Genomic DNA, 14,669 nt, shown 5'->3' with positions numbered 1-14,669 from the left:
GAAATATTTATGTTTAGAGAGAAAAAAACCCCACCCGCCCAGAAGTCTATCCAGAAAACATCCTTTTGATACAGACGAAGCAAACTAACAGTTCTTGGACAATCAGGATATAGAGAATTTGTCACAATAAAATTATTCTCTTGGGCTAGAAAGATGGCTCAGCGGTTAAGAGCTCTGACTGCTCATCTAGAGGTCATGAGTTCAATTCCCAGCAACTACATGGTGACTCACCACCATCTGTAATGTGATCTGGCGCCCTCTTCTGGTCTGAAGGCATACATGCAGACAGAACACTGTATACATAATAAGTAAATAAAAAAAATTATTCTCCTAAATCTAGGGAAATTAGATAGCTTAATAATTCAGATTTATGTAAAGGAAGAACATAGAGGAAAGAATACACGTAGATAAAATAATGTGATTTTTTTTATTCTGTAAAACAGAAGCAGAGAGAATACATTTTGTGAGATGACACATAGGTTATTACAGAAACCAGTTAAAAATATTACAATAAAAGAAAATTACAACCTCTTGTTTTGTGCATAGAAGCAAAAGTCCTAAATCAAAGCATTTTGAGTGTCATAATGAAGTCTATTATTATACATAGAAACCTCAAAATTAGGTCCACAGAAATTACTGAATTGAATTTTTACAAAGCAAATTCAATGCAGAAATGATAATCTTTTCTATACAAATGATACTAGAACAACTGGCTATCCAAATTCAAAACTAGACACAAACCTTTCCTCCATCATAAAAAATTAATTAAAAATACGTGATAGGCCCATGCAGGAAACAATAAATGTTCCAAAATATTTAGAAGAAAACGGGCATAAAATCTAAGTGGCCTTATCTTTGCTGTATTTTTCATCAAAAAACACAATTTGTATTAAAAATGATAAATTATACTTTGTTCAAATTGCAAATTTTTCTGTGAAAGACATGTTAGAAATATACAGAAGATATATCGTAGATTGAAAGACATATTTCACAGCACATGCATATCTAACAAAAGACCTACATCTACAATATACAAAGAACTCCTAAAACTTGACAGTAGTAAATGAACAACTCAATTTAAAAAATGGTCAAAGTATAAAACTAGATGGCTCATCAAAGAAGATTCATCAAGGAATTGCAAATGAAATAATGAGATGTTATTATTAAGCATGCACTAAAATTAATGACAAAACTGATTTTATGTGTATATATATATTTATACATATATAAGGGCATATGAATGTTTGCAATGACTTTATTCATTATTGCCAAAAACTAGAACCAATCAAAATGTCCTCCAAATGGATGCATTTAGCAGATGGATGCAATGAAATGTAATTTAGCAACAAAAATAATTGAGCTATCAAACCATATAAAGACATAAACAAACTTTAGATGCATTTAATAAACAAAAGATGCTACTATGTAAATAAAGCATTTCATTATTTTGTAATCTGGAAAACTCAGAATGACAGAGGCATCAAAACAATAGTTAATTATCAAAAGTTGGGTGAAAGGAGAGAAAAAGTGAAGTTTAAAGCATTTTTAGGTGATAATGAAATGGTGAAGGCAAGGTGTATGTTCAAGAGACTATATAAAACTACACAGTACAAAGAGACTCTTACTGTGCACAAGTATTTAAAAGTCGTTTCAGAGATTAGAAAATTTCAGAAAAGAGTAAATACTATGATAAGAGTATATAAAACAGTAAAAAGTGTATATAAATCACTAAAAAGATAGGAGGAAAGGTACTGACCTAACTAGCTTTGGAAATGTGTAATTTGCGAGACTAGCAGCAAATAGGAACTGTACATAAACACCACACCCGGGTTGCCAAGGTTGTGTTTCCTGGTTAACAATGCTGATACTGCTGTGCACACATCTTTAAGTAAATGGTTGGCAGATAGTAGGCGCAGGTTTTCACAGTTGGAATTTGGAGATAATTAAATTAAAATGATCCATGCAGTAGTAGCTTAAATTTGGGAGTATCACTGTGGATTAAACTTAATCCAGACACGTGTCGTTTACATGTAGTAGAAATATTTGTCTGCATTTATACACAGGTTAGTATTAGCATGGCAAGCCCCCAATGAATCAAACTTGCCCTTGCTCAGGATGGATTACTTCTCATACCATTCTCTGCCAAATGTAACAAGAGATCTTCAGAGAAGGAAATGGCTGGTCCTATTACTCAGGCAGGAAATACACAAGATTAGCCTTTAGTACTTTTGTACCCAAAGGTAAAATAGCAGCATAAAACACAGGAACTGATGGATAACTCTAATAATCAAAGCTAGAACTCTCTGTGCAACAAACTAAACAACTTTAACTTTCAATAATGATTCAAAATATAGACTAACCTTATCTTGTACAGGTTCTGAGAATTAAAAACTTGAGGAAGGAAGTAGAGTAGAGATAAATCTTAGGAATTTAATTCCCTGCTGCTTGGTTCTGAGTGGCTTGTGTTGACCTGTTTCCCAAGAGTACTATGGAAAGGAAGACACGCAGTTAATGGAGGAAGCTGACCAGCACTCCCTCAGGCAGGAAATGAAAGCAAATATCAGCAGTCACAAATCAGTGTTGTTAGCATTTCTGCTGTATACAGTGTGACCAAAACTCAACTCTGCCAATGTAGTTTTCTTCCCAATAACTCATCATCACTCTAGTCTAACATCAAGAAAAACAACAGGTAAAACGTAGTAATGGGCTATTTTATAAAAACCAAATCTAACCAGTATTACTACAATTTTCATAATCATGAATAATAAGGAAAATCTGAAACATTGTCAAGAGGAGCTTAAAGATACATGACAGCTACATGAAAGGTAGTAGTCTAGATGGTGTCTTAAACAGAAAAATAACATTAGGTAGAAACTAAGGAAATGTAAATAAAGAATGGACTCTTGTTAATAATGTAACAGCACTAGTTTATTAATAAAATGAATATAACATATAAATGTAAGATATTTATTAAGTCAGAAACTGGATATGAAGCATAAAGATATTATACTTAAGCTTGGAAAAAATCAAATCAAATTTGTAAGTCTTTTTATAAGTTACAAATAAATTCAGAGAGTATAAACTATATAAAGTTCAAAATATGCAATCAAAACGAAATATCACACAGTGCTAGCAGAAGGTTCTGTTCTTCTGTTTCACAATCATGCTTGTCTTATTTTAGGGCCTCCCAATATCTGTATGTCTATATATGCACGTGCTGTAAAGACATATGTATGTTTTAGATACACACATAGATATATCTGTATATATAAGGATGTGTGTATACTTTTGCAGCAGAGAACATAGAACCAAGAAAGAACAACCTCTTGACCAGAAGTTCTTTTTAAAAAAAATAAACAAGCAAAAAAAAAAAAACCCACAACAACAACCAAAAAAACCTTTTTATCATGTGGCTTGGGAGGTGACTCAGCAGTGAGGGTACTGGTTTGTTTTGTTTTGTTTTTTTTTCCCCAGAGGACCCAGATTTGATTCCCAGCATCTGCCTGATGAACTGTTTGCAACCCCAATTCCAGGGACTCTTCCGCCCTTTCTGGTATCCACAGGCACTGCATGTACATGGCACACAGACTTATATGCAGGCAAAACACTCATGCACATAATATTTTTAAATACTGAAAAATAAAAAAAAATATATGAGAAGAAACAGTCAGTATGGATCTTTTCTAATTGTAGAGAAAGTTGGGATCTGTTCTCACATACTCCCTTCCCAGTTTTTAAAACCTGTTAAAATGATTTTTATTGAAAATAATCTTTTTCTTTTTTTAATATTTATTTATTTATTATATACACGATATTCTGTCTGCATGTATGCCTACAGGCCAGAAGAGGACACCAGACCTCATTACAGATGGTTGTGAGCCACCATGTGGATGCTGGGAATTGAACTCAGGACCTTTGGAAGAGCAGGCAATGCTCTTAACCACTGAGCCATCTCTCCAGCCCAATCTTTTTCATATAAGATATTTTGATCACAGTTTTTCCTCTCTCATGTCGTCCCAGATCCTCCCCACCCATCCAACTCCACGACTTCTCTCTCTCTCTCTCTCTCTCTCTCTCTCTCTCTCTCTCTGAAACAAACAGGCAAATAAACCAAAGGAAAAGATAAGGCACAAAAACATGCATACAGAGACACATACATCCTACACAAAAAATAAAACCCATAAAAACACAAAATCAGAAGCCACAGTATATAAGCAAAAGACCAGTAAGATTTTTTTTTAATGCCCAGACAAAGCAATGTGGGACAAAAAATTAAAAGTACCATTGCATTTGTTTTGTGTTGACGGTCTCCTGCTATGTATTGGACTTAATCTTAAATCTTACACTGCTTTCTAAGGTTAAGTGGTAAAGATTCTACTATTTAGTAACTTTAATGATGTTTAATGTATTTCTCCATATATTTCAGTGACTATATCAGTCATTTCCTGACTGTTGTCTTTTCTGTTCTAGTGTGAATTCTTTCCTGATTTTTAAAGCAAAAACTTTGTTAAATTACTTTTCCCTCTTTCATCCTTTTTGTATTGTTGTTAAATAATACATTGGATCTACCTTCCTAGGAAAAATATAAGTACCCAAAGCAGTATTGTTGGCTTTAGCATGATGTTGTATCGCAGGTTTGTAGGGATTTCTCATCTTCCATGACTGAAGCAACTTCCTCATTTTTCCCTTACAGTAACTTACCGTCATTATACTTTTAGCTTCAATGAGCTGGACTACTTTAAAATGCTTTGTCTAAGTAAAATAATATAATATTTGTCCTCCTGTTACCTAGTATATACTCCTAAAAGTTTATCTGTGTCATAGCATTTGATAGTGTTAATGGAAAGCAAAAAAACCTCAACTTTTACCTTAAAAAGAATAAGAGATAGTTTATTCTTGAGCCAAATATCAGTGACTATGACCTGGTAATGCAAATTTAGATTACCCACAATCCATGCTGCAAGATGGTAACAGTTTCATGACTTTTTATAGTAACAGAAGAACAAAGAAAATCATAAATCAAGGTACTTGCAAGTACATTGGTGGAAACATCAGGTAGGTGGGTTACAGCCAAGTGGAGAAATCTCTGCTATAGGCCTCATATATGCTTCCTGATGATATTCTTAGCATTTGGGTATGTGGAAGCTAGTGATCTGTTCATACATTTCACAAGATTTCACTTGTCAATGACAAGCATGTTGGGTCAGACTCAGGGGGGCAAGGAATAGATATTAAGAAGGGTGGCTAAAAAGATAGCTCAAGATAATTAATTATAATTAGGCCCTCTGCCTGCATCATCCAAACCTACCCACAGGCATTGAAGTTCTAGTTAGTTTTTAGCGTTTTATGGGATTCAGCATAATGTATGGTTTCTTTCCAGAAAATCTCATTCACAATAGGTTTTTTTTCCTTTTAAGGATTAAATAATATTCCAGTCTATATATATGCTACCCTTTCTTTCAATAGCATCCTATTACTAATTGATAGAATAGTATCCTGAGGGTATTAGTCACAGGTTGGTTTTTTTGTTGTTTAATTCTGTTTTCTTCATGGTCTCTGTTTTCGCTCATTTGTTTTTGTTGCCCCTGTTTTCTATCCTCCACATTAGAAGCTTTTCTAATTTGCCTGATAATCACTATCCTTATTTCTGGCTGTAAAGTTGTTCAGAAGCTCTGAGATCATGGTCTTTGTGTAATTTGAATTCACGGTGATATTTTATAATCCTTGCACTTAGGAGGCTGAAGCAGGAGGTTTGTGAGTCTTAGACCAGCCTGGGGTATTAATGAGACTTGTCTCCAAATGACAATAACAAAATAGTAATAACAATGACCCAGACAATCTGGCTGAATCACTTGTTGAAGAACGCTGCTATTCTAAGTCAGTTTTTTTGTCTTTCTTTGGCATCAGTGCCCCTAAAGGAGACTGTCCCCTGTGCTTTCTTGCAAAGGAACTACCAGTGTTCTGGTAGAGGAATGTTGGTCAGATCATGGGTTTCCCAGTGTTTGGTATGCATTCTTTCAGTCTTGCTTTCAGAAAATACTTCTCTTGACCTCAGCTATACAAGACATTCCACGATTTCTGACAATTAACCTTCAATATACTACCAGGATTGGTGAGTTTCCCTCAGCCAGTACTATAATTGCAGAGGGGGTAAAGATCTAATTTATTTTACAACAGCTTTCAGCTTCCCATCTTCATTTTAACCCTATCTAATGACATCTATTTCCCGAGCCACCCAAAGCTATCAATTCTTGAAGCGTTTGTGCATGTGTTTGGTTTTTCCTTTTTGTATATTTATTTAATTTTTAGACAGGATGTCACTGTGTTGCCCAGACTGGACTCTTCTCCCAACTCCATCTCCCTAGTTGGTAGAACTGTAGGTTCTTATCACTGTGACAACTTTGAAAACTTGTGTGTGTGTCGTATGTGTGAGGATTATGTATATGTGTATGTGTGTGTACATACACACATAGAGGCCACAGGTCAATGTCACGTGTCTTCCTCTAGTTCTCTCCATCTTTTTGCAATAGGGTCTCATTGAGTTTAGAAATTATCAACTAGCTAGACTGGTTTGGGGATCCACCCAGCTTTTTACATGGGTACCAGGGATTTAAAATCAGGTCCACATGTTTGTGCACACTTGTATCCACTGAGCCACCTCCCTAACCCACATACGACTTTTGAAGACTTTTAAAGAAGATTGAATGTCTGATTTTTTTTTTTTTTGCCCTAAGGCTTTGCTAGTGAGCTTTTTTAGTGTGCTTCATTCCTACTCATTCATTTTTATATCTTCCAGAACTTTGTTGCTGAGTTCTTTCTGTCCTGTTGGTTTCAGGCCTTTAGTTTTAGAGTTTAACATGGAGAGAAGAACAGATAAATGTTCAGTCTCCCATCGGAGAGTAATTCAAGTCATAATGCAAGAGTTGCTTTCTTTCTGTGATATTTTTGTCACTTTTCAATTTGTATTAGGTGCTATACCTGAAGAACCTTAGTCCTCGGGTGAAAGAAAGGGACCTTATCTCATTATTCGCTCGCTTCCAGGAGAAAAAAGGACCACCCATTCAGTTCCAAATAATGACTGGACGCATGAGAGGGCAGGCTTTCATCACCTTTCCCAGTAAGTAGCTTCATCTAGATAATCACTCCAGTGCACCATCAGTTCACGCGAGGCTAACATATTACCTTGCTGAGTTAGATATAGCCTTAGCACATAGAAGGGGGCCAGTAAGGAAAATACATTTCCAGTATTCCTAGCTCCTCCTTGCTCTACTTAATTCCTCTTCTCTATCGGTATTGTATGACCACCTTACCCCGGTGTCCTCTATTTCCCAACTTTTGACATTTCCTTTCTACCCTACCAATATTTATTTTCTTTATATTGATAGTACTATTTCTACTCTATAACAGAATTATTCATAGTTAATATGTTTGCATTGTTATCAGAAGACATATACTCATGTCTTATTCCTTTAGAACTAACTAAGTGATTTTAAGCTCATTAATTCATTACCAATTCATAATTATTGAAAGATGATACCTTCTTCCAAATATCACTTGCATGTTAGTGCATGGCTTGTGTTCTAATCTAAGTGCAAGAATAATACAGTAATTTTTATTTCAATAATAAATTGGCCAGTATGTTTTTTTGTGGAAAGACGCTAGATAGGATCTGTTCCTTTCATTGTCCCTAACTTGACATTTTGACACTTGGCTAATTTTTATGTGGGCAAGTGATTTTACACATTAAAAATGCTGATCTCCTTTCTGTTGCTTTCATATAACCTTGTACTATTTTTTCTGTCTCATTAAAGGTTTGTAGATTCTTTGTAGCATTAGTTTTTAATCCTTTGAAGTGAGAATTCCTATTAAATTTTTAAAAATTTCAAGGATTAAAAAAATAAAAAAATTTCAAGGATTTTCACAGAATATATATAACCTACTAATTGAAAGATTCATAATACAAAGGCTTTATATTAATTTGTGTACATGTTTATATAGTGTGTGTATATGCACATGTATAAGCATGTATGTAGAGGCCAGAAGCTAACCTATAGGATCTTCCCTAGTTGCTCTTCCACCTTAATTTTCTCACTGACCTGAAGCTCATTGATATGGCTAGGCTGGCTGGCCAGTGAGCTACAAGGGACTACCTCCCGAGTTTTAGGGTTGCCGATACATGCTTCCATACCTGGAGTTTTATATGGGACCAGGGACCCAAACAAGTGCTCGTGCTTACATGGCAAGCTTTTTGCTACCAGAGCCATGTTCCCAGTCCCAGTTTTACACTTCTTAATTTGTGGCTTTTTTACTAATCCTAACCGCTATAGTACACACTTGACAATTTGTGGGATGTCTCAGACAAAATGATCTCAGTATTGTCTGCTTATAATTCCACAGACTCTTGTCCATAGTCTACCCCTCCTTATTTCTTACATATAGTCTCTGAGACCCATATGTTAAATATTCCTGCTATGCACTATATATTCTCATACACAAATTTTCTGTATATCCTAAGAGAAATTCATTATCCCAATAAGGAGTCCCATAACCACTTTCCCTATAAAAGAAAAAAGTAGCTAAGTATGTTCAATAATGTAATAACTTCTTTTATTTGTGTAACAATTTTGAAAAATTTGCTTGCATATCCATAATCTATCTAGAGGCATGTTTACAATTATGTTTAACTTATATTTCTTCAGTTCACTCCCTATGTATCTTTATTTCTTCTATATATTTTAATCAAATATACATTTTGAAGGTCTTTTGTCATTATTATTATTACTACCCACTAATTTAATCTTGTTGACTTACACAAATTGGGACTTATAGGCATGACAAAAATATTTAGCATCATGATTTTATAGCAAACCAATCTGAATTAAATTTGTAATAATAATTGAGTGATTAAGCGCTATATAATTTGATGCATTTTTCTTATTTTTTTTCCAGATAAAGACATAGCATGGCAAGCATTGCATCAAATAAATGGATATAAACTTCATGGGAAAATATTGGTGATAGAGTTTGGAAAGAACAAACAGCAACAGCCAGCTGTCCAGGGTGCTTCCCTTATAACATCTGCTACAGATAGCAGTGCAGAAATCAGTGGTAGCTAGAATACATATCGACACACGTACATACACATTTGGATATATGTATGTGTATAAACACACACTCCTATCTTTCTTTTATCGTAATCTAAAATCTAGGATATGTATATACATAGAAATTTGTTTTTAAAGTGAAGAGGAAATATTAGAAAGACAGTAATTAGGACAATGGCTTTCCACATTTAAAGAGAATTGTTAGAAAAATTTTCCATAATTAAATACTGTATAATCTAGAAAATGACAATATAAAATTGACACTATCCTGAGTATTAAAGATAATAATCATGCACTATATAGGGCAGAAAGTACCCTGAGCATTAAGATCATAGAAAACCTTTAATTCTCAGGGTAAGTTACATTATTGTTCCTGATGATTCTTTAATATTTTTGCAGTCTTCAATGTTTAGTCCTAGAGATAATACTTTTTCTGAGACTGTTTCCTGTATACAAAGATTTGAAACTAATTCAATGTTAAAATATTTATTTACTAGAACTCATTGTGTTTTGTCAGAACTTTGAACAGTTATAGTAGGGAGATTCATGAGTTGATCAACATATTTAATGATTGCTTACACTGAGTTTTCACAGTCCTCGAAAAGATATATATTATATATATATATCTATATATATTATATATACATATAATGCTGGCTTCTTTTAAGCCAAAATATTGGTAATCTCATGATACTATTGAATTCAAAACAATAGACATTAAACATGGAGTAACTGCCTAATATATATTAAACATTAGGTATATGAACTTTCAAGAGGGAACAAACTAGCAGAGAATACTAAAGAGACAGGAAAGAAAGTTCTATACTTTAGAAGAAATGCATCCTGCCTCAAACCCCTAGTGATTTGTTTATAGTTGTTGAAGAATAGGAACACAATGTGGTATAGACTAGGTAGTACCAACTTTGGAGTCAGACCTGTGATCCTCATAGTCACACATGTTTACCAACTTAACTTCAAAAGCCACTTAATCTGAGCCTCATTGATCTCATCTATACAGTAGAGTAATATTGCTCCTTACCTCACTGAGGAAGGGTTAAATGAGATTATACCATCCAAGGGGAAAAAGTGAAGGAAATGTAGGAAACTCCACTAAGCACATCAAACAATAGATAATAAGAATTCCATTTAAAAAGGGAGAAAGGTGCATAAATACCGCAAGACAGCCAGGTGGTGGTGCCGCAAGCCTTTAATCCCAGCATTTGGGAGGCAGAGGCAGGTGGATCTCTGTGAGTTCAAGGCCAGCCTGGTCTACAAAGTGAGTTGCAGGACAGCCAGGACTGTTATACATACAAACCCTATCTCAAAAAAAAAAAAAATACTGCAAGAGGACCATGGCTTAGTAAGTAAAGACACTCACCACCAAGCATGAAGACCTGAGTTCAAACCCTAGGACCTACATGAGAGAAGGAGAGAAACAATTCCAGTAAGTTATCCCTGATTTCCGGAAATATGCTATGGCAAGTGTGCTCCCACATACATATATACAAAATTACACATAAATATTAAAAAAACTCTTCAGAAATAGCGGCTACAAATATTTCAAATTGAGTGACAAAGCCATGCAGTTACATTATAATAAAATACTGAAAATTCAAGAGACAGAGAAAATCATGAAAATAACCCAAGAAAACTGAAATATTATTTGTCATGGGTCTCTAGATTACCAACTAACTTCTTATCAGAAATGGGTATTTCTGATAAATGGCACATTCTTGTATTTACAGCTATTCAGGAGGCCGAGGCGGGGGGAATCAGTGGAGCCTGATTCAAAACCAGCCTGTGTAAAGAGAAGTGAAATCCTGTTTCAAAAACGAAAACCAAGAAAAAGTGACATAGTTAAGATCTCAGAAACAGTGGAGGTGGCCGTGAAAGGTAAAATACCTCCCACATACTTTTTAAAAGCTGGAGAATTTGTTGCCAGAAGATCACACAAGACATGCAAGAGGACCGTTGTCAAGCTGAAAAGCAAGTGACCTTAGAGAAAAATTTAAATCTATACATAAAACAGACAAACGTGATTGTGTGTGACTATAAAAGACAACCTTGAATACTTTTTTCTTTATCTGTTAACGAATTTATTTACTTACTTTTGGTTTTTGGAGACAGCATTTCTCTGTGTAGTCCTGATTGTCCTGGAACTTACTGTATAGACCAGACTGGGTTCAAACTCAGAGGTTCACCTGCCTCTGCCTCCCAAGTGCTAAGATTTTGTTAACTAATGTTTAAAAGTTGTATTAAGTTGTATATAGTTGCATTGTATCTCCTATAACAAAAAAGTCAATGCATTTGCCAGTAACAGACGAAGATCAGAAATAATGCTTATTTTACTAAAAAATAGCAGAAATCCATAGGAACAAATAAAACAAAGGAGTTAAAATATGGCTAATTTTATAAAACAGTAAATAATTCAGCATCTTAAAAACTACCATCATTGTTTTAAGTGATAACCTTAATATATTGCTAAGCCTGTAACATATAGAAATAGCTAGCGTGCCCCAAATTCGGAGGAAAGGGGAACAAAAATATCAACTAGAGATAAAGATCTGTAGTTTTTGTTAAAACGGTCAATGTTTTAAGATGTAAACATTTTAATTACATATTTTCATAACAACAGAGACCCAAAATAACCTGAAACAGGGCAGGAAAGGAAAGAATGGAGAAATCGACAAGTCTCTGAAAAGCTGAAATACTCAGTGTTTCCTTTCTACTGAAAGTAGTGCTACACAAGTGATAAACAAAGAGGTAGAATACTTGTGAACTGAATAGATCTGAAAAGCAGCTATAGAACATTCTACCCTACAACACTAGTAGATAGATCGTTATCCCATGCCTATGAAATGTCTTCAGGCTAGATCATGAGCTAAACCACAAAACAGGCCTTAAAAAATCCAGATAAACTGAAGTGATGTAAAGCATGTCCTCTGACCACCTGGAAAGAGGTTAGAAATCAGTAACAAGAAATTGGGAAACTCTCAAATGTGGAAATTAGTCACACTTAAGTAGAAAGTAGGTCAATAAAGAAACACAAAAGGAGGGCTGGAGAAATGGCTCTGTGGTAAGATTGCTTGCCTGCTCTTGTAGAGGCCTGAGTTTGAGTCTCAGTACCCACATCAGGTGGCTCATAGCTACCTTTGTCTATGTAGAAAATGTTTAGAGATAAGCCTAATTAAAGAGAAAAAAGATCATATAGCAGTCATTCAGTTTATATCTTAAGCTGTAGGAAAAGAATAGCAAACTATACCTAAAACAAAAAAGCATGCAAGATAAATGAGAGAATAAAATACAATTAAGAAAAGGCAATTAATCTAAGCAAGAAATTGGCAAACCTTTTACTAGATATCACAGGAAAAGGTAGACTAATTATTAGAACGAGAAAGGAGGGGGTAGTGCTACTGATCTTTGGGAAATAGAAGGTATATAATGGAATAGTGTTATACTTGTGTGTCGATAAATTGACCTACCCAAAATGAATAAATTTCTAGAAAGATAAGTGCCAACAACAAAATAAAGGAAGTCAGAATAGGAATAATAACTAGTAAGAGAGATACCCTCAAGGAAAAGTCCAGACTTAAATTGCATTTTATTTGCGTTCTACTAAATGTTTAATGAGACAGTAATCCAATTTCTTCACAAGCTGTTTTTTTTGTTTTTGTTTTTAAGGGACCTCTTCTGAGATACACTACTACAACATGGAAGAACCCTGAGAATATGTTCAGTGAAAGAAGCCAGTCACTGCTGAAGGAAAATTGTAGGACTCAATGTAGATGTAGATGAAGTATCCCGAATTGGTGTCACACACACACACACACACACACACAGAGAGAGAGAGAGAGAGAGAGAGAGAGAGAGAGAGAGAGAGAGAGAGAGAGATAAAGGGTATGTAGGGATAACTAGAGTGGATGGGAATTCTTTGCAAGTAGATGAAAATGTTCATAAATTTCATTAATACTTGTATAGCGATGAATATACCAAGTGGATGAATTTTGTGGCATATGAATCTCAGTGAAACTCACAAAAATAGGAACTTGGACATTATCCAAATGTCCATCTGTCAACACGAATGACTTATGGCACATCTATTTAGTGGGATACTATGAAGCCATTAAAACAGTGGACTCGATCTATGAATATATTGTGACTTATACCAAGTTTTTATATTAAGTTATAAACTAAGATGTATGTATGTATAGTAAGGATACATTTTTAAGCAAATAGTTCGTGTGTATAGTTTGTAGAGATAATTTCAAAATCAATGTAGGAAAGAAATAAGGAATGTGTATAACAAGCTGTAAACCTTCTGGAAGTGGGACTGTACAAGCTGAAAAGACACCTTCACCTTGTGTTGTGGTTTGGAGTGGTTTTTACCTTTTTCAATATTTTTTAAATTAAAATAATTTTTAAATATTCTTACAAACACTTAGCTTCCAGAATATTTGTCAGAGCCACTCTGACGATTTCTGACTTCACTCAGGACAAACTTCTATTCATTTGCTATATTGCTCACATGATTAATGCTCCAATTTTTGATAACGTGTAAGGGATGAGAAGTAAAGGACCCTGGTTACAGCTTCTTGCACAGTTACCCAGGGATGTACTTCTCAGCCAGGATTCCCAGAAGGGACTCCTTCGTCTTAGGTGGAAAACCTTACCTCCTCCTTACTAGATCTACAGACCACATCCAAATGGAGAAAACTAAACTGGAAGATACCTTTCAACTGGTGCAGAGATATAGAAACTGGTGTGTCCAGATGATGAAATTCTACTCAGCAATAAAAACTAAGGAACCACATATGCAACAACTTGGATAAATCTTAAATGTATTTTGCTAAGTAGAAGAAGCCAGACTCAAATGGCTGCTTACTGTTATATTTCATTTGTGTGTTTTCTGGAAAAGGTGAAGCAATAAGGCAGAAAAACCAGGAGATACCAAGTGTTGGCACAAGGGATTTTTTTTAGTAATGGGAACTTTATGTTGTTTATAGTTAAAATGTGTATGTGTTTGTTAAACTCAGAGAATTATACACCAAAAAGAATGAATCTTAATGTATGATTTTAAAAAAAAATAAAAGTAATTTTAATGAAACAAAGATCTGCAAAGACAATCATTTCCATTAACTATTGTAAGCATTGTGTGATCTCTGATCTACAGAAAACCCAAAGTCACTTTATTTCCTTTTTGTTTCTATTAGGTGAGCCGAAGCCACTAAATCCAAATCTCTTTATTACTTACATTTCTATTGCTGTGATAAACACCATAGCCAAGGTAATTTATAGAAGGAAGGTTCTATTTGGGTCTTACAGTTCAGAGAGGAGTCCATCACTGTTGTGGCAGGAAGCATGGCAGCAGGCCATGTCAGAAGGCATAGCACTGAAACAGTAGCTGAGAGCTCACATACTGATCGCAGACAGGAAGCAAAGAGGCACACTGGGAATGGTGCGAGTCTTTTGAAACCTCAAAGCCTATTCCTAGTGCAGCAATCTTCCAATAAGGCCACACTTTCTAATAGTTCCCTAATAGGTTCACCAACTAGGGATCAAGTATTC

The 14,669-nt window shown here is 34.8% G+C and overlaps 1 protein-coding gene across 5 annotated transcripts in view; it reads left to right on the top strand.

Annotated features, from left to right (window-relative positions):
- Positions 1–14,223, top strand: part of Rbm41 (RNA binding motif protein 41) — a 52,419-nt gene extending 38,196 nt beyond the window's left edge. For 2 of the 5 annotated variants that reach the window (XM_050124014.1, XM_050124011.1), the window contains 2 exons: positions 6,970–7,117; positions 8,950–10,461. In XM_050124014.1, coding sequence (XP_049979971.1) covers positions 6,970–7,117; positions 8,950–9,116 — 315 coding nt within the window. In that variant the 3' untranslated portion in view covers positions 9,117–10,461. Of the gene's footprint in view, positions 1–6,969; positions 7,118–8,949; positions 10,462–10,849; positions 11,091–12,785 lie in introns of those variants that run through there. The other 3 variants (XR_007588971.1, XR_007588970.1, XM_050124013.1) reach the window with 3 other exon arrangements.
- Positions 14,224–14,669: the final 446 nt, after the last annotated feature.

Source organism: Alexandromys fortis, unplaced genomic scaffold (genome assembly GCF_014885135.2).
Source record: "Alexandromys fortis isolate MF-2015 unplaced genomic scaffold, M_Fortis_MF-2015_v1.1 scaffold_195, whole genome shotgun sequence".
NCBI classification, from domain to species: Eukaryota; Metazoa; Chordata; class Mammalia; order Rodentia; family Cricetidae; genus Alexandromys; species Alexandromys fortis.
Note: the sequence above shows the minus strand (reverse complement) of the source record. Positions and strands in the feature narration are given on the sequence as shown.